Source organism: Bemisia tabaci, chromosome 3, assembly GCF_918797505.1.
Source record: "Bemisia tabaci chromosome 3, PGI_BMITA_v3".
Classification (NCBI taxonomy): Eukaryota; Metazoa; Arthropoda; class Insecta; order Hemiptera; family Aleyrodidae; genus Bemisia; species Bemisia tabaci.
The window spans coordinates 61,780,198-61,799,153 of NC_092795.1; the positions used below are offsets into that span (position 1 = coordinate 61,780,198).

The following is an 18,956-nucleotide window of genomic DNA, read 5'->3' on the forward strand; positions in this document are numbered from 1 at the left end:
TTAACTTACCTATTAATTAAAGAAAGCTACAACGTATCGAGTGCTTTTTTGTGTAACCTAGTACTTACACTAACAATGAGCGGCAAAGAAACTTCTCTAAATTTGCAGTACTAAGGAAGAACGGCACATGAGCTTTCAGACGTTGCCATATTTCCCTCCATGAAACTGGACTCACTGGAAAATTGTGAATATTTTTCTCTAAAATTTTCTGACAATTTTCTTCGCAATTTAATCTTGCATGTCTGAAAATTTTAAGGAAAAATATGAACAACTTTCCTCAAACACACGTTTTTGAGGGAAAAATTGGCAACTCTTGAATATTCATACGGTGTTCTTGGCAGGAATTCCACATTGCATATTACACTGCTCAGATTAGAGAGATACTGGAGTTATCTCCTCAATTCATCACCATTTCAAGAAGATGTTTTGATAGAAAATGATGGGCATCAAGCTACTGATAAACACACATCTGAAGAGAGGGTTTTCTTGTTTCCAGCAAGGTCAGATACCAGATTTGTTATCTCTCTCATCTACTCTTGCAATCAGGTGGAATGAGGACTCTGTAACCTGTTCCCGTGCTCATTGTCAGTTCAAGTGTGAAGAAGGTGGTCATTATGGAGTTCAAAGAACCTTTTTGGAAAGATGCTATTCCCCTCAGTGTAAGTTTTTTCATACTTAAAATGACAGTAAGAACTTATTTGAATTAAGTTATTCTTTTTCACCAGAATTGATTCTCTGTTCCTGCTTTCTTCTCTAATCAACTCCCAATCCTGGGAGTAAAACTATCGTGGAACAAACCGAAGAGAGACATATATAGCAGTAGCCATTTCCTTTGTTTTCCTCGAATTTATTAATTGTCTGTAACGGTCTACCCTGAAGTGATGCTCAATATGAATATGTGTGCGATAGGCATCGCCACTCTCTTATAGAGTCACTATAATTGAATTGATTAAAGGTTTCAAGCCATTTCACATTTTTTTAGAAAACGTGATACTTTAAAATTTGAAAATGCGACCATAGTATTCTTAGAAATCTTCCTGACTAGCGAGAGAAACTGTTTAAACTTTTACACCCTTACCCATGGTGACATGTACGGAGCTGACACTATAGCCATTAAACATTTTTAAAGTCATGCAATTGTGTATTAGATTGGTTTAACAGTTTTTCGTTCGACCTTCTTGCATGCAAAAAAAAATAACGGAGATGAGATTCGATTTGGAAATAAAATCCATGCATCAGTGGATTTGTATTAAACTTACTGGATCTGGATTTGTATACACTTGGGAGCTCTTGAAGGAAAATGAATCTTTCAACGGATTTTGGAACTGCAAAATCCCATTGATATATTGGCGTAAATTCGGTGTTATGGCCACTTACTAATTGATTTGCATGAGACTCAGTAGCTGGAGGGCTTCCGCTTCAACAAAACTGAAACTGCAGGTTGCATTGAATTTTTGAGCTTTACGTTATTCATGCTAATGCATCGATGAATGGTTGAAATTTTCCTCAATTTTCCTGCTTCTACGTTGAGGAGATTTGTCATTTCAAAAATCCTATGAAAGATTCATTTTCTCATACCAAAATATCGAGTTCAATCCAAATCCATTGATAATTGGACGTATTTCTGCCAAACGGAACTATGTGCGCTATGACGTGAGCCCTGTTATGGATGTATTCTTATGGGTTGCAGGGCTCATGTCTTAATGCGCATAGTTCCGTTTGGCAGAAATACGTCCAATTAGCCCAAATGTCTGCTATTCCCACTTTTGATTGCATGTTTGAGAAGTTAATAGTAATTTGGAAAAGAAATAGCGAAATCACTTCTCCTGTCCCATTAAAATCTGAAATTTTATACCTCTCCGTCAATAAACAACGGAGATGCCGTTTATGACTGCAAGTAATTCATCATTGGTAAACAATATGCATGAGTCCATGCCAAATAGGTTTAAGAACTTTTAGACTACGCCAGAAGATCGTCTGACGTCATTTTAGCATGGAAAATAAATGCCAGAATCAAGATGGCAGAGGGCACACTTTCTGTTGCAGTCTGAAAGTAGGTACATAAACCTCCTTGACGGCAACTCATTATACATCAACAACGAAAAGTTCAAATTTACGAATATGAAAATGCAAATATCTGGCATGAAACTAGAGAGACATTTATGTATCTCAATTCAAAACTCTTCTACTTATCGTTATAATGTAACGTTGTCTGTTTTCAAATTGCTGCCTTTGCATACAATTTTGATAGGCCTTTACCAACGAAGAATATTCCCAAAAATTGAATGCTAACAGAGTATTCATGTTACTTTTTAAAAAAAAATGTTTTAAGAAAAAGAAACTGCCTCAGAAGTTTTGGAGCGCTGTAATTTAAGTGCATACCTTATTCGCTTAATTCAAGGGTAACTTGGATAAACAAGTTGAGTAGAACTTCCAAAAAAAAAAACCTTAAATAACAAAAACTGATGTAATGATTATTTTGAGTAAAACTCATCTCAGGGTATACTTGGTTAGTAAATTGAACACTAGAGCTTATTTTTATGTTTCTGTATTTAAGTTAGAAGCTTGTGTCACAAGCTTCCATTCAAATTTTTCAACTTTAATTATAGTTTTCTGAAAATCAAAGAAATGTCATTGAAATCCTTTAACTGCTATACCCTTCAATTGTAAATTTGAAGCCTGCCTTGTAATTTAGCGACTACATGTCCAGTAATAATTTTCTGCCAAAATGAAAGAAGCTGCAAGGGAAAAATTATACAGTTAATTACTGATTTTGTGATGGAGTGTTATATCATGTTATTTTCACATTCTATGAGATTTTTACTATCAACAGTGATTTCTTTTGTTTCAGTCTTGTAGAGTTTGCGTCAAATCTTTCTGCTGTAAACAACATCGGAATGCTCACGAGACTGAAGTACACCCGAGTCAATTATCCGAAGTTGAATCGTTACCAGAAATATGCCAGAAATGTCATGTCCTTGTGAGTAACTGCAAAGACCTTAAAAGTGAATGTGTCAAAATTGTAAGTGTTCCATTAACAAGTATCAATCCAAACACACCAATAATCAATCGTGTACATAAGAGAACCTATGCTCAAATGAACATAGCCAAAGAACGGCGTCCAACACCAATGCCAACCAATGCTCATCCTTTGCGAGCAAAAAGAACTGCGAAGAGGAAAGATTTCAAGTCCAAAGAAACCTCCACAAAAGAAGTAATGAAGGAAAATTCCTCTGAAACAAGTCCTCGATTTGAAGAAATCAAATCCAGTAGCACACCAATTCGCAGCCAGAATGATCCTTTGCGGGTGAAATTACTGAAAAGTAAAATTGAGGTCCCAAGACAGACTCTAAATGTGAGTTCACGGACTCTGTCACTATCACCTCAGCGTAAAAGACCAAACTTGTCTATTGAAAAAAGTTGTCTAATTTCAAGTGAAGTAAAAAATGCTGTCTCTAAATCTCCTCCACAAAACACAATGGATATTTCTGTCTATGGAACTCCTTGTGCCGAAGCAGTCACTTCATTTCACTGTCCCAAAAAACACAACGTTCATTTTACTCACGTCTCTATTTATGAAGCAACAAAGTCAAGGGACTCTTCAACTTTTGCTAGCATTAACTTAAGTGACAACTTTTCAAACGAAGACATCAATGTTGCTGGAGAAGCGGAAAATGAATGCGGTGCGTTTGTTCATTCGAGAGACCAACTAATAGACGCCAATCACACAGCTGTTGAAAGTATTTCCAGAAACAACCCACAGCCAACAGCTAACCTTCAATGCATGGATACAAGTATAGACGTCTCCAATAACGTAGTTGCTCTAGCTAAGGACTCTTTGGAATCAAATCACAGGCAAGATTCTTTGAACTCATCACCTTCCACCAATGCTCACACCCACACTAGAACACCAGATCACACAGTATTTTTTTCACCTCATCCCATCAAAGCTGATCTACCTATCCATCAGAATTACAGGCAAGAATTTAATTTATCTCCTTCGGAATCAGAGTTAGAGTGGCAATCCTTTTTTGCGGTAGAGAAAACTCCGTCACCTACTCAAATCCCAGGACATGTTAAAAATCATTCAGTGCAAATTTCTGACATTGATCCTGTAGAGAACCAGATTTTTCCGAAAGTCGACAGCAATGGAGAGCCAAAACCTGATCATGTTCCAGTACCCAACATTCAAAATTATGAGGTTGCCTCCAGTGATCGCATCAAACCTGATGTACCTATTCATCCAAATTCTGAGCAAGAATTTAATTTATCTCCTTTGGACTCAGAGTTAGAGGGGAAATCCTTTTTTGTGGCAGAGAAAACTCCGTCTCCAGCCCAAATCCCAGGATTGGTCAAGAACCATTCAGTGCAAATCTCTGACATTGAACCAGCAGAGAACCAGATTCTTCCGAACGTCAACAACAATGGGGAGCCAAAACCTGATATTCATGTTCCAATAACTAATATTCAAGATTATGAGATTGCTTCCAGTGATCCTTTAAAGACAAGAGGAGGTGTCTCAATGGCAGATAAATCAAACAGCAATCAAATCAGCAGCAGTGTCAGATGTGTCACTGAATCTTGCAATGCTGATCATGCGGCTGGCAGCGTGCTTTGTACAGATGAAAATAAGGTGATGGAACTAAAGTCAAACCCTGCTCATGTGTCGCACTTTTATCTTGATGACTCTCAATTTAAACTTGTCAATTGTCATAGCACTCCAATGGTGCCAGCTTTACTGCGATTGAATACATCTTTGGATGAGTCCGTCTCCTTCAACAGGAGTCTGTCTGACTCAGGAAATCCATGTCAAACAGGTCTCATAGGATTCGCCAAGAAAGGTATCAAATCGCTGTTTCCTTATCTCTTCAAGCAAAGGAGGAGCAAAAGCGCAGAAGATTTGTCCACACTGGCCTCAATTAGTCCGCTCGTTACAAGTGGGGTTAGCCCTCTCAAAAGTTCGAATTTTCATTCTCCTGTGTCCACTTCAGTGAGAAACGTCCAAACTACCACTACTGTCTGCGTGAGCGAGGAAACTTCTTCTTCTGCTGAACAGACGGCAGCTTTAAGTGCTGTTTTGAAGAGAAAGCCTATTTGGGGATGGCCAAAACGCCGCCGGCCCATCCGGGAAAACCAGCCCCCTCGTTTATCTGAAGACTGAAAAAAGACTGAAATAGACATTGTCAGTAAGTCATCTTTCATGCAAAATCCCCGCACAATAAAAAAATTTAGGATAAATAATTTAGGATAATTGGACCGAGTTTAACAGAAAGGAACCAAGCCACATCAGCTATTGCCAAGTTTAACTGGGCAATTAAATTTTTTACGAGAGAACGTTTGTTCGGATTTCTTTGAAAATTTTAAGGAATTTGCTTCGTACCATGGAGAATTTTCACTGAAATTTGCACGAAAATCCGCACAACCGTTTTCATGTCAAAAATTAAATTGCCCGATCAAATTTGGCAATAGCTGATGTGGCTTGGTTCCTTCCTGTTTAACGCGGTCCAATTAATGCTCTATTAGTAAGTTTAATTTTTAAAGGTTGAGATTAGTTTTTTAATTTTTAATGTGTTCAGTCATTTTAAGATTTTTATCTAACATAATGCCAAAGTATTTCAATGAGGTAGCTTCTTCAATGATTTTGTCTTATTGCATCAAAGTAGGAAACACTGTGAAAAACAAGGAAGTTAATTTTATCAGAGTTTGTCAGTTTTATTGTTGAGTAGGTATACAGTTAAGTATAATGTACGAATCAATCTCGAGAATTTCAAGGAGTTTGTCCCTAATAACATAAAGAATATCATCAGCAAATGAAGACAAAATTTTGTTCATGCTAACTTTAAGTTTCAAAGGGAAAATGAAATCTTTCACAAATATAAGAAATAAAACAGGGCCAAAGACTGACCCCTGAAATACTCCAAAAAGAACTTCCATCTAAGAGGAAATATATTCCTAAATTTTACTATTTATTACAACGCATTATTTTTTATTTCTCTCTCGCTGTAAACTTATCAAGTCTAAGCCTTAGCAACCTCAAGCACTAAAAGTTAATGGGATCAAGATCCTTTGAAAGATCGAATACTCCAATTAATTTTATTGTTTTCAGCAATTTTCTCAACTGCTGTTTTTATAGCCACGTCACTGGACATATCGACGGTGAAACTACCAAACCACGTATCTCGTTTGCGGTGTTTAAAAATCTATGCTAACATTTTATTTTTTTGAAGTAGACCAAATCAATATCATTCCTTGAAATTTTCACGGAATTTTCTCCGCACAAAGAGGAAAAATCACAGAAATTTTCAAGACTGGATGTTAAGTAGTTTTTCATTTAAAAAATAAAGTATGACAGGAAGTCTGCGACGTCGCAAACCGAGATACGTGGTTTGGTAGTTTCACCGTCGATATTCTGTCTGAAATAAAATCTGAATGTTATGAAGGTAATTGTTTGCCTGCAGGTACTTATGTAATTAGTTTATTGCTGATGACAATTTCAAAAACTTTGGAAATAGATGAAACAAGAGACAGAGGCCTTTAGTTACTTAAGATCCTACAATCACCTTTTCTAAAGAGGGCATACTTTAATGGGCTGGGAAATCACAGGATGTCAATGAGAAATTTAATAAGCGAACTAGACTGGGCGAAGAACTAGTTCTTCTTTTCATTCTTTCAAAAGCCAGTTGTTCTTACCATCATGACCAACTGATACCTTATTTTTTAATTTATCAATTGCTCTCAGAATCTCATAGCTATTGGTCTTATCTAATTTAAAAGTAATTGCTCGTGTGATTACTACAAAATTCATTGTAACAGGGATCTCATGAACATTATTTCAAAAGTGAACTGGAGAATAGTAATTCATTGACAGTTCGGCTTCATTTTGAAGTTAGGGACAAATTAGGCTGCAGTGTATCTCATATTCAACTCTTGTTGCACTAATGCATTCAACATTGTTCCATGACCCACGGGTCAACTCTGCAAGTGTAATAAATTTTTGCAAATGATCTTTGCATATAGATATGTAGATTTTTATACAGATTTCCATCGGTTCAAACTATTAACAGCTTTAAAGAGTATGGCTGACTTTTGAGCAATAGATCACAATTTTTAAAGCGAGTAAAACCTTTGCAACATCAAGTTTTTGACTGAGCATTTTCTTTATAAAACAAAAATAGAAGAATAGCAGCGTTCTCCATACTTTTTTCAAATAGAAAAATAGAAAACTCGAGCACTACATGTTGCTTGTGAAAATTGTCCATTTTAAAAAATGTTGCCGTCGCCATACACAGCTTCCTACAAGTTTTGGGGAAACAAAACTCGATGTGCTAAAATGTAGCCATTTAACCCAAATAGGTACTCAACATAGGTTTCACTTTGTTTTGCCTCGAAGCAGTAGAACTTAAAATTTTGATTCATTGCTACGTAACAGCAAAATTTCGGGGTTTTTGTCCCCCTTGCGTAAGCAATTACTCTCCCTACAGCAAAAAAGCTTTTAAGAATTGGATCTGAATTTGAAATTTTAAAAATACAAAGAAATCAATTGAGTTAATGAGATAAAATACAAGGATCTTAGTACAGAGGATCACATTTAATATTGAGAATAAAAACGACTGAGCAATGAATTTGAACCTGAGGTTCAATACAGATCTGTAAAATAAATTATAAGCAAACTCAATGATGAGAGCAATATACCAGATTACTCAAGAGTCAAAATTAACACAAAAAATTGAATAGAAATTTAAATTGGATCTGAATTTGAAATTGTAGAAAGGCAACAAAAATTTGGTATTTATTCAAGTTTATTCACATTAGAAAACATCAAATTCTTATCAAGTAATAGAAAATATAGATTTATTATAAAACTTATGAAAAAAGTTTCATCGTACTAATGCAGAATTTGTTATCAAAATATGTAAGCGGTTGTTAACTTTTTTTTACCATGAACCCAGAGTCTGGCCGCAACTTTCAAGCAATAAATTACCTACCTATCTCTTTCAGGGGGAAAAAATCATGTACCTTATTGAGTTTTTGATGAAAAATGTTGTTCATGAACATTACATAAAGAGTTGAAAGAGCAGTCGGTCACATTTCTATCAATTAGGTTACCAAACTGGAGCACTTGATGCTCATGAAAATCACTTTCAACCCAATCGCCAGACACTGCATGCGCAAAGTCTTGCCAATATTGAACTAAACGTTCTACAAAGTTGCAATTTAGCTCAACTGGTCCTCACACACTTTGTAAATATACCTCAAATAAGAGGAAAAGATTATTCAATATACTTTTTGTGAAAGAAGAAGACCCTGTGAAGAACCCTTATTCAATAAAAGGTAAAGGCACAATCGAAACACAGGAAACCTATTGCAACTGCTGCTGTCATCAAATTCTAGATACACACACTGAGCGTATTGTCATGAAATGGATTGCATTTTGCAACAAGGAGCCACAATCTCTGCCTCTTTCATAAAAGCACCTCTCTACACAGGGAAACCAATGGCATATATCGGCGGTGTAAGTCGGCAATCACATAACTCGGTTTGCGACGTCGCAGACTTCCTATCATACTTTATTTTTTAAATGGAAAACTACTCAACGGCAATTCTTTAAAACTGCCGTGATTTTTCTTCTCTGTGCGAAGAAAATTCTGCAAAAACTTCATGGAGTGATGTCAATTTGTTCTCCTTTAAAAAATAACATAGAGGCGGAGATTTTCAGACACTGCAAACGAGTTATGTGATTGCCGACTTACACCGTCGATATGCTGTTTCTAAAATGAGTTAGAAATGTGGCTCCTTATTACAAAATGTGGTCCAAATAGTGAGAAGCTAAAGGGGATCTCCTCCTATCTTTTGGGATAGAAATAAGTTAGGAACCAAAGATTTAAAAATTTCATTTGTCAAAATATTTGTTTAACCCCCCTTGAAAAGAGGAAAAGTTGGCAAGAAATTTTATACAGCTCTAATCTACTGGTTACGGTGGGCGGTTAGAATGATCAAGATAAAAATTTTGGTATTGGATTTTGGCTCCTCGTAGAAATTCTGTAAGATTGGTGACGAGAATAGACTGAAAGAAATTTGGGTCATCCCCTTAAGTTTTGGAAGGTGCGCAATGCCCTTTGATGACCGAAAATCGTGGTTTTTCGTATTTATACTTTCAAACAATTTTAACACTCATTGAGCTGGGTGCGTGTAGCCCGGCCGTACCCCCAGGAGGGGGGGGGGGGGGGGGGGCTGTCGGCTTGTTTCCGGCACGCAATAGCAGTAAATGCCGGTACACCGTTCTCTAACCATTCCCGAGGCAAAAAATAAACGAAGAAATTGAAAAAAAAAATAAAATTGAGAAAATGAATAAAATTAATTAAATAAAAAAAGCCCCCCCCCCCCACCGATCACTAACGCGCGCCTCCAAAGTTATTGAAATTCAAATTTCGCGCTACAGCTCTAGTGGCGGGTTCTACAACCTTCTCGATCGATCTCAGCTGATCTATTCGTTCAAAACAAATAGGGCGAGGTATTTTTAAGGTTAGTTCGGATAAGTGTTGTTGTGTTCAGTTGTGTAATACGAAAATTCGAATTTAAAAAGAAGTTCCTTTCAAAGGACTTTACATTCATTTTAAGAGTAGATATTTATCATGTCATTTCTGCCGAGATCATTTGTTGTCAGTAAAAAATTCTCGAACGTTGCTCATTTCTGCTCCACAACTACTGGTGGTCCACACACAGAAATCAATTCAAACTTTCATCATGCTTTCATCCAAAATCACAGACAGACAACCCTTTTTCAAAAATTATTGTTGTCAGTTGGCTCCGCATCTGTCTCCTTACTGGACCCAAGTAGAGGCGGTAAGTAATTCAAGAGATTTCAAGATTTAGGCATGTATTGTGCTGCCCACAGCAATAACGCTGTAAATTTATTCCAGATTTATTTTTGATCACAATGCAGATATAGTTAACAATGTCATAGTAAGTATAACAATATGGTAAGCAATGTGATAGTATTGACAGTGAATACTGAAGCGTTGCCCACGAGAATGGAGAGGCCTTAACTACGCTCCTGTGATGTCACGCTAGTAGATGAAACTCGGCTGCCGTTTAATATGTGTTCTTATAGGAGAACGCCTGATGAGTGTTTCTTTCGTGCCGATATCGTCTTGGGGGTTGATTTGATGCAAAAATTCTTAAGAACCTTTTCGAAAGAAGATCAAATTTTACTTCAGATAAGTAACTAACCCATATGTGACATCGTCTGATAATTGAGGAAATGAAAGCTTAATACCGAAAATCGTTACTCCTCTCAGATTCAAACGTGCCGCTTACGCAACTTCGGCCTATCAAGGGCCACTCTGATTGGTCAATGCAGTGACTGCCTCATTCATCGATGCACCGATGACCTGGAGATGCTTCTTGTTTTCGGTAAATATCTACCAGCTTGACGTCACAAAACTGACTAGTTACGGCCTCTCCATTCTCTTAGGTAACGACCGAAGCTTTTGTTTAATAATGCTGATATTTGAAGCACTGGGTGTAGAAAGGGCATTTCTTGGGTGCGCTGTCTTAGGATCTCTGTTACTGTTTCATCCACTATGATTAAAGCAAATGCATGGAATTCGTTAAAACTCTCATTGAATTCTTCATATGATTTTAAAATGCTGAAAACTACAAATTTTAGAAAATTTACCCAATAGTTTCCTCTCTAGGTAAAATAAAAATCAGCATTGGAGATCTGAAACACCGCAACCAAGAAATGCCTTTTCTGCAGCCAATGCCTCTGTTTTTCATTAGCATCTACTGATTTACGGTTAATTTTCATTCAAATTATTTTACCGAAAATAGGTGCATCAAGTCAAACCTTAGGTTCAGCACAGACATGAGTAACTCAAGGTTACTGAGCTGAAAGTCTGTACAAACTTTTTTGTGTATCAGGAGCTGAGGAATTTTAAAAATTATAAAGTGGCAGCATAGGTCTGCTGGCACCTTGCCCTCAGTAATCATTTCCAATCACACCAAGAGAGTAGTTCGGTGGTGGTTTTTTAAATTCTTCCCACTTAATTTCACTGAAAGCATGTTGTCCAAGTTCTATTTGGATCTTCATCGCCATCTCAATACCGTTGATGAAATTGCAGTAGGTAGTTATGCACCTCTCTCCTGACATAGACAGAAAAATATTACTTCACAAGTTCACGCAGTCTTCATATGAAAGTGTGAAGGATGAGTTAAATTAATTGTTTTTAGGATTTTCCATGAATAACTGTTGGCGTTTTGAAAATTAGAAAGTTAAGTGAGGAACCAAAAAGAATGGGCATAGAAAGTCAGAGAGAAAATTAAAGGGTAAAGTATCCCCCCTGATGAAAGATTCTCATTACGTAAGGAGCAGGTTATTATCCTAACAAAATAATACATAAATCAGAAATATATGTGTTCCCTTTTCAGACATGATTGCAGTTTTAGGTGAAACAACAGGACCTATAGCTCTAGAGCGCATGTTGCAAAAAATGCAGAGCAGTTCAGAAGGCCAACAAATTCTTAGGTAAGAAACATGCTTTCTCTCCCAACTTGCCTTCTTTCTATTTTTCAAATCATGATTAGGAAAATCTGTTGTCGATTTCAAGGGGGGACCCAGAGCAAACCGGACGACCTGTCCCTGTACACTACCCACCCGAAGACGTTTCTTTTACAGGTATTGGAATTTAATCACCACATAGACAAAAGGAAGAAAGAACACAAAGAAAAAATGAAAAAAATTTCAATTGCAGGAGAGTTCTTAACAACATAGGTGGACTGACCTTTAGAGTGAGGGAAGGTCCCCTCTCTTGATTCTTGCATCTTGTGTCAATGTCGTAATGAGTAGACATAGCCAGGACCGAATTTCGTCAGCCTTTTTACCCGGAAATGAGCTGAAACTGCTCCGCTGACTAATTAGAAACCCTGGACTAGACTTAGCAATTGATACTCATTAAAAATATATTTTAGTATGCCTTTTTTCCTCAATAAAATTCTGCCCCAGATCTTTGGTTGCAACCCAAAAGTTGATAAATTTATGATGTGTAGACTCTACTTGAACTATTGTTTTTATTTTCAGGGAACAACCTCGCATCAATTCATCCACTGTGGATCTCCAGAGTCTCAGTACACTCCCCAAAGGCACAGTTGGAAGAGTATACATAGATTTTTTGCAGAAAAATGTAATTTGTTTTACTCAGCGTTAACTCAATTTTCCTCTCTGATTTTCCTTTTATGCTGTGGTGTTCTTTTTCTAGATGGCCGCATGGAAAATACCTATTAAAATTATTCTTTTAATTTAGGGTATCTTTGTTTTGCAAAGGCTTGCTCCCTAGTCAGCTTTTGACAGTTTTTTTTTTTTTTTTTTCATATTCCATATGATACACTCTATTCTTTGATGTACAAGTCTGTGCAACCAGTTCCTCGTTTTAAGGGCTAGGTTTTCTAAACACATATCTCCGAATGAAATGTTCCAAAAATTCCTTTTGTTTATTATTTTTTACAAAAAAAAACTTGCTATAATTTATAGCTGTCTCCTTTAATTTTTATTCACCTTGTCACAATAAGAATTTCAAAATTTCAAGCTAAAATATCGGTCAGCTTTCTTCAAACAATTAAAGTATAAATGTAAATTTTGAAAAGCTGTAATTGAATCCTGCTTTTGTTTTCAGAATATAGCCATCAATTCATTTTTATGATTACTGAATCAATTAAAAGATATGTTAGGTACGCAAATGTTGAATTTAGATAGCTCTACAAAACGGAAGTGTACTCAATTAAAAACTGCAGCAAGGTTTCATATCTTTGCTAAAAGCCAATAAAATTAAGTTTATTCTAATATAATTTTTTCTTGAATAAAATTAAGATCCTATCCAAAAGCTAAAAATAAAAGCTATGGAGTTCTAAACCATGTTTTTGAAGTGAAACTAACCTGGGTTGTTCTTGCCGTACCTTCTAGAAAGTTACCCCTGACTCGAGACCTGCAGTTCAATTTGTAGATGACGAGCAGCTTAGCATATGTCATGCAGAGGTATCGAGAGGTTCATGATCTCATTCACGCCATTCTCAGAATGCCCACCAACATGTTAGGTAAACAGTTTTTCTATTTTATTTTATTGGCTGTGATGAAACTCAAAGCACAGGAACTCTCACAAGCAAGAAGAATGATAGGAGGAAAAGAAGAGAAAAGGACTATCATTGCTCTTACTTTCGATGAACATACAAATAATAACGATGATGTTGAATATAATCTCAGCATGAAATATTTCTACAAACCAGAAAATTTTTGGGTTGTGACATTTTCCATTTCTTACACGGAAAGAAAAAGAATTGCTGATTCAGCAATTCAATTGCTAAAAGCAGTGAGTGCAATTTTTCAATGTAGATTTTACAACACAAAAATGCTACTTTAACCACATTGTAAACTAATTTAACCACAAAAATGCTACTTTAACCACATTGTAAACTAATTTAACCACAAAGGTGGTTAAAGTAGCATTTTTGTGTTGTAAAATCTACATTGAAACATTGCACTCACTTCTTTCAGCAATTGAATTGCTGAATCAGCAATTCTTTTTTTTTCCATGTAGTTCATGCAAGGGCTCTAGGAACAAGATCCGCCACTATGTTACACCCTGTCACACAGTCTGTATTTTTTGAGGCAATAATTATATTGTACTAATTAATGCAAGGAACTGATCCATAATGTGCCACAGCATTAATACTAAGTAGCATGACATCAAATTGTGAGGGTTCGTGGAAAATTTGCATCAGAATTTACTGGATATTATGACATTATCTCTCTCTCTCTCTCTTACATATTGAGTCAATGAGCAATGTCCCCTAAGGAAGTTTCTCATCTACATCTTCAATAAATCTTCACAAGTTTGATGTCATACTATCACTTCTTAATACTGCAACACTTCATGAATCAGTTCCTTGCAGTAGGTACTTTGTGCATGATAATAATTATTTTTTCTTAAAGACACTGGCTGTGTAGCCGCGCAATGCAGTGGCAAATCTTGTCCCAAGATCACTTAAAATCACTCTAAAAAATTGACAATGAAGCTGACATCATTTAACATTACAAACTCATCTACATTGAGCAGTTTATAACTAAACCTATCTACTTTAAGGATGTATTTAGCTTAAATTTAATCTGGATTTTGGGAAATTTCTTGCTCAATCCTGCTGTTGCCAAGTGAAATTGGTGTTTCAAATAGCTAATATGTTCTTTTTTGTTTCATGAAGGTGAGGTGACTGTAAAATGGGTTGAGGCACTTCAATTTGGGCTGCCGATGTGCGTTGGAGGTGGACTTTTTGGTGCAGTCAGATTAAAACCAAAGTAAGTTCCTCTCATCAGATACCTTGTTTTTTCTTCTCTAATACAATTTTCCAGTACAATCGGTCAGTTGCACTAGCCTCAGAATCGGTTTTTGAGGTTTAAGTTTGTACATTAGCCAAAAATAATAAAATCTGCTCCAACGTTCAGTTTCTGTGACCAATATGAACGGAGATATCATCTATTGAGAAACACGGCGTACGAACTCATCCACCATGGTGGTGCATATTATGGTCTCCTCCACCTTCTTTTCATCAATCAGTGATACACTCATTTGCAATGGTCGCTTATTGTGAAATACGGTTGCAACTAAGGTGGAAGAAAGAAACCATGTTAACAAATAAAATACCAGGGGAGTCAACGTAAGCTAAGATATGCATTTTTCGACTCTAGCCAATGATACTTTTTCACTCTGATATTATTTTAAATAGTGGTTTTTAGTAATTTTCTTGTTTGTCTTATTATTCTTTCAGACAAAGGCTAGCATATGTCACACAAAATTTGCCGTGGGCCATCAAAACTGGGCTTACGAGTCATTTCCTTCTCAATGTATATTTTGAGCAAAGATGGGAGCAGAAATTAGATGATTTGCTCAAAGAACTGAACATTCAGCCACTGAAAATCGAAACACCTTCAGCAGCCCCTAAAAATTAATGAAAGTAAGAAGAGCCTTTATTTTTATTAATTGTAGCTCTAAAGTGTAGGTGCAAACATTTTAAATCTAATTTCCACTTAGATTCTTGGTGTTTCATCTCACTTCCAAAGAAAAAAAGAACCTTTTACATGAATTATCTCCCATATTAATGAAACCGACGTACTACGGTTCGATTTCCAGAAATTCAAGGAAAAAGTCGGTGCTTCTTAACGTTTGAAGGCACGGACAGTGCCTTGCCTGCACATCAGGCTGTTTGCCAAAGAAAAGTCTGCACTTGAATTATAGTGTAGTAAGGTTAATTGAATTGCATTTTGCAAAAAAGGAAAACCAGAGGCCCAGCGCAATGGACAGGTGGGTGGTCCCCCGAAGAAAAATGTTTTATGCCGACAGTGTCGTAGAAATGTTGCTTCTTCATAATTTTCTAAAAAATCCCCCAGAATAACAAATAGTTTCTTCTTTCCGCCAAAAAATTCTCAATTTTGAAGGAAAATAATCATGTAAATTTTAACACTGTATAATATACTGAGTATTTTTAAAACATTGTAATAGCGCTGGTTCCTTTTTGCTAAATGCAATTCAATTGTTTCTAAGTTAGCATATTTTAGCTCTGTTAGGGGCAAGAGTGTGATTTCCGAGCACATTTTACGCATGGCTCCCGGCGAAGTCACAATAGTTTCTTAAGAATACTTGCAGTCAATCCTCAGTTCAAACAATTTTTAGGTCTGTGGGTTATTAGTCAAACGAAGCACTGCATCTGCAGTTTTAAGAATAAACGGCCATTTAAAGGTAAAACTTGTCAATTGTGTGTACTAGAGCTTTACTATGCGTTTTACATCTGGATGAGACTTCTTTGAAACTCCAAATGATGATGAATACTACTTACATAGAAATCTTACCTCAAATTCAATGGAGGAAAATCAACTTTATTTTCGTTAAATATAAAAAAAATGGTATCAATAAGTAACAGAGGAAGCAACAAAATTTGTAATAAATACCATTCACGTATTTATAAACTGTGATGTTAAATTACAAAACTTTTGATACAATATAATGCAGTCAGTCACATCATGTAGGAAAAAAATATCCTTAAAAACTAGATTAAATCACAAGATATTGGTCACCATATCTAAATAAATCACTAATATCAATTAATCTACTAGTCAATGGTAAAGTATTCCAAGAGTAAAAGTCATCGCTTTATTACCACAATCTTGATTCATGACTTGAAATGAGAAAAGAGCCTCATCTGCATTCTGCAAAATTTTACGATTATAAAAGGAGGTGGTTAAAAATATCGATAGTGAAACTACCAGACATAGCATCTCATTCGGGGTGGTTAAAAAATTCCACTCCTATTTTATTTTTTTGAAGGAGAAATTTCGTTCCTTGACTTCACAGTGTTTTCTCCACATAGAGATAAATAATCACGGAAGTTTTCAAGAATTAATGTTTAGTAGTTCTCTATTTAAAAATGACTTTATGACAGGAAGTGTGCAACGTCACACACCGACATACGTGGGCTGGTAGTTTCATTCCAGATATGTATTCAACGCACGGAACATTAGCAGATTATTATCAGTTTAATTTTTTAAATTACTAAGTCCAAAGATCAATTTGCAGAAAGTGTACACATCAGTGTATAATACTTATATCTAAGATCTATAGAAATTTGAGACCTAACTGATAGCCCTATGATTCTTCCTTTCCATTCTAAGAATTCAATTATTAAAAAAATGCAAGTTCCTCACGGCTTCGAACTTTTCCAAATGTCAGTCCTGGAATCATGGTAAAGGTCTCATTTTTGTAGGAGTGATCGAAATCTCAGTTTTGGCTTGAATGAAGATGAAAGTTCTTTTCTCATCTCTTTTCTTCCTTAAATTAAGGCGTTTCTAAACTTTAAAAGGCTACCGATTCTTATGGGCCCAGCCTAAATTCAAGTATTTCAGAGGATCAAAGAGCTTGTATATCTAGTTTAGTAACAAATCACGATGTTCATGTATATTTAAGTTCGTCTAAAATTTGTTATCAAAATTTTCTTTAATGAATTTCTTTTTAACTTTCCATTTTATTTAAGTTTTCCATGGATGTCATTGATTTAAACACTATATGCATACAACAAGTGTGATAATGATAAATAAAAATGTATGATTTGTTATGAAAAGAAATACTCTCTTTAGTAAATCACTCAGTCATTTATCTTTTTTACATAATCAATTACTTCCTTAATTTTCTTGAGATCAATGAAAAATGGACAAATTGTAGATAAGCGATTGGAAGTCAAAACATGCAGATGCAAGTGTGATAGGTACACTGTAGAGGAATGTTAGGTTCCTTGGAATGGTTTATGAGACTCAGCCTTTTAAGAAATTAAAATTAACAGAGGAGAAAAAAGAAAATATTTACATGTATGGCGTTCCACATAGCTGAAGCAACAACATTCAGTACCTTATTTGTATAATAGGGAAAAAAGAAGAATTAAAATTAAAATAACATAAAGCATGAAGATTAAGCGTCTTCGATATGGAATAATTCATTACTTAACATAAAGAAATTTTAGGCACAAATATGTATTAAGAAAGAGGAACTTTGAAACTGATAATAACAAGGCAACAATTACTTTAAAGGAGACCTACAGAGCATGACCAAACATTTCACACATGGTCAAAATCAGGACAGTGTCTTCCCCCCTCTCTATCCCACAAGATGAGGACTCACACTTATCTGTGATACTTCAGGAGAAAATTTTTTTTATGAGCGAATCACAGTTAGAATCTGCGAACGTTAAAACTGAATTATTTTCCAAGAGTAAAAGAACTTTGAACATTAAATGTGATGCGTGCATTATTTCTGATTAGGCGCTCGGAAAGTTAGCTCATATGCCGAATCGTATCTTTTATAGTTTCATGGTTTGAGGACATTCTCAATAAACTGGCCAGATATGTTTCCAGCAGGGTGGTAATTGGCGACGATGACAACTCTACCTGATTTTCCTCTGATCATTGCAAAACCAACTTCTTTGCTACTTTTCCAGATCATCTGAGTAAAATTACCTGAAAAACACACACACACACGTATAAGATATGAATATAAAATGATTCCTGAAGAGACCTTCTCTCACTCAAACTAAGCATACTAAAAACAGAAGCCTGAAATCATCACTATTTTGACTACTCCAAACAAAGGGAAAGAGGAAGACAAAAAGACTACAGGGAAAAAATTCCCAATTGTAAATCTGAAGTGCAAGGGCTCATGGAAGCACGATCGTTAAAGAGAGATGATTTTTAATCAAAATCAAGAGTTCATTCTTCAGGTCATAATAAGATTTTCAAATTCCAATTTTGATTCCAAAATGGACCACTAGACAAGGTATGAAGTCAAGCATTCTATACATGTTTCTTAACCAAAATTTCACGTAGGACACAATTCGCGCAACGAAAATAACTGAAAGTGACTGCTAACTAAGATGTTTATTGTTCCTTGACCCGTCAATTCAAATCTCTTGCGCATGAAAATGCAATGGTTTGTTTGAGTCAAATTGTGCATTAAACGTTATGATGACAGTCTCTGCGATATTAAAAACTGGCAACCTCAATCTTGACATTTTGGCTCTGCTATAGTAAGTTGTTTATGGTTTGAACGATACAGGGTGGGAAATGGACAGTGCTCGATTGAGAGGCCTGCCAAAATCATTGCAGTACGTGACTGGACTCACAAAGAGTATTACATTTCTTTTGACTGGATAATTCAATTTTCCCATAGCCAACGTAAAATAGAAACGTTAATATCTTAGATAGAAGTTAATTTCAGTAATTTTCAATGCGAGAATTGTGTTCTACAGGACATTCTGATAAAGTATCGGAATGCTTAAATTCGTACCCTGTCAAGGGCTCCATTGCTTAACCGTGGAGAGACAGCTCTCCAAAGTTTGAAAAATCAAGCAACATTTTGACATTACAACCA

The 18,956-nt window shown here is 35.8% G+C and overlaps 3 protein-coding genes across 6 annotated transcripts in view; 2 read left to right on the forward strand and 1 right to left on the reverse strand.

Moving 5' to 3' along the window:
- The first annotated feature begins 501 nt into the window (after nucleotides 1–501).
- LOC109034477 (uncharacterized) lies at nucleotides 502–6,529 on the forward strand. Its single transcript, XM_019047661.2, has 2 exons — nucleotides 502–659; nucleotides 2,852–6,529. Exons 1-2 carry the CDS (start codon nucleotides 615–617, stop codon nucleotides 5,159–5,161), a joined length of 2,355 nt encoding a protein of 784 aa, XP_018903206.2. The 5' UTR covers nucleotides 502–614; the 3' UTR covers nucleotides 5,162–6,529.
- Nucleotides 6,530–9,491: 2,962 nt separating this feature from the next.
- Nucleotides 9,492–15,132, forward strand: Coq4 (Coenzyme Q4). Its single transcript, XM_019047667.2, is given in 7 exon segments — nucleotides 9,492–9,843; nucleotides 11,431–11,527; nucleotides 12,080–12,182; nucleotides 12,959–13,009; nucleotides 13,011–13,089; nucleotides 14,251–14,344; nucleotides 14,815–15,132. Coding segments are annotated over 7 exon segments (816 nt in total). The 5' UTR covers nucleotides 9,492–9,632; the 3' UTR covers nucleotides 14,996–15,132.
- A 2,187-nt stretch (nucleotides 15,133–17,319) lies between these two features.
- Nucleotides 17,320–18,956, reverse strand: part of LOC109034480 (uncharacterized) — an 84,320-nt gene continuing 82,683 nt past the window's right edge. For all 4 annotated transcript variants that reach the window (XM_019047665.2, XM_019047666.2, XM_019047663.2 and 1 more), the window contains one exon: nucleotides 17,320–18,046. In XM_019047665.2, coding sequence (XP_018903210.2) covers nucleotides 17,898–18,046 — 149 coding nt within the window. In that variant the 3' untranslated portion in view covers nucleotides 17,320–17,897. The remainder of the gene's footprint in view (nucleotides 18,047–18,956) is intronic.

Bases quoted from the DNA above. Each gene is read 5' to 3' on its own strand.
- LOC109034477 (XM_019047661.2), top strand. From the start codon at position 615: ATGGAGTTCAAAGAACCTTTTTGGAAAGATGCTATTCCCCTCAGT. The intron at 660-2,851 runs GTAAGTTTTTTC...CTTTTGTTTCAG, and splicing joins AAGATGCTATTCCCCTCAGT to TCTTGTAGAGTTTGCGTCAA.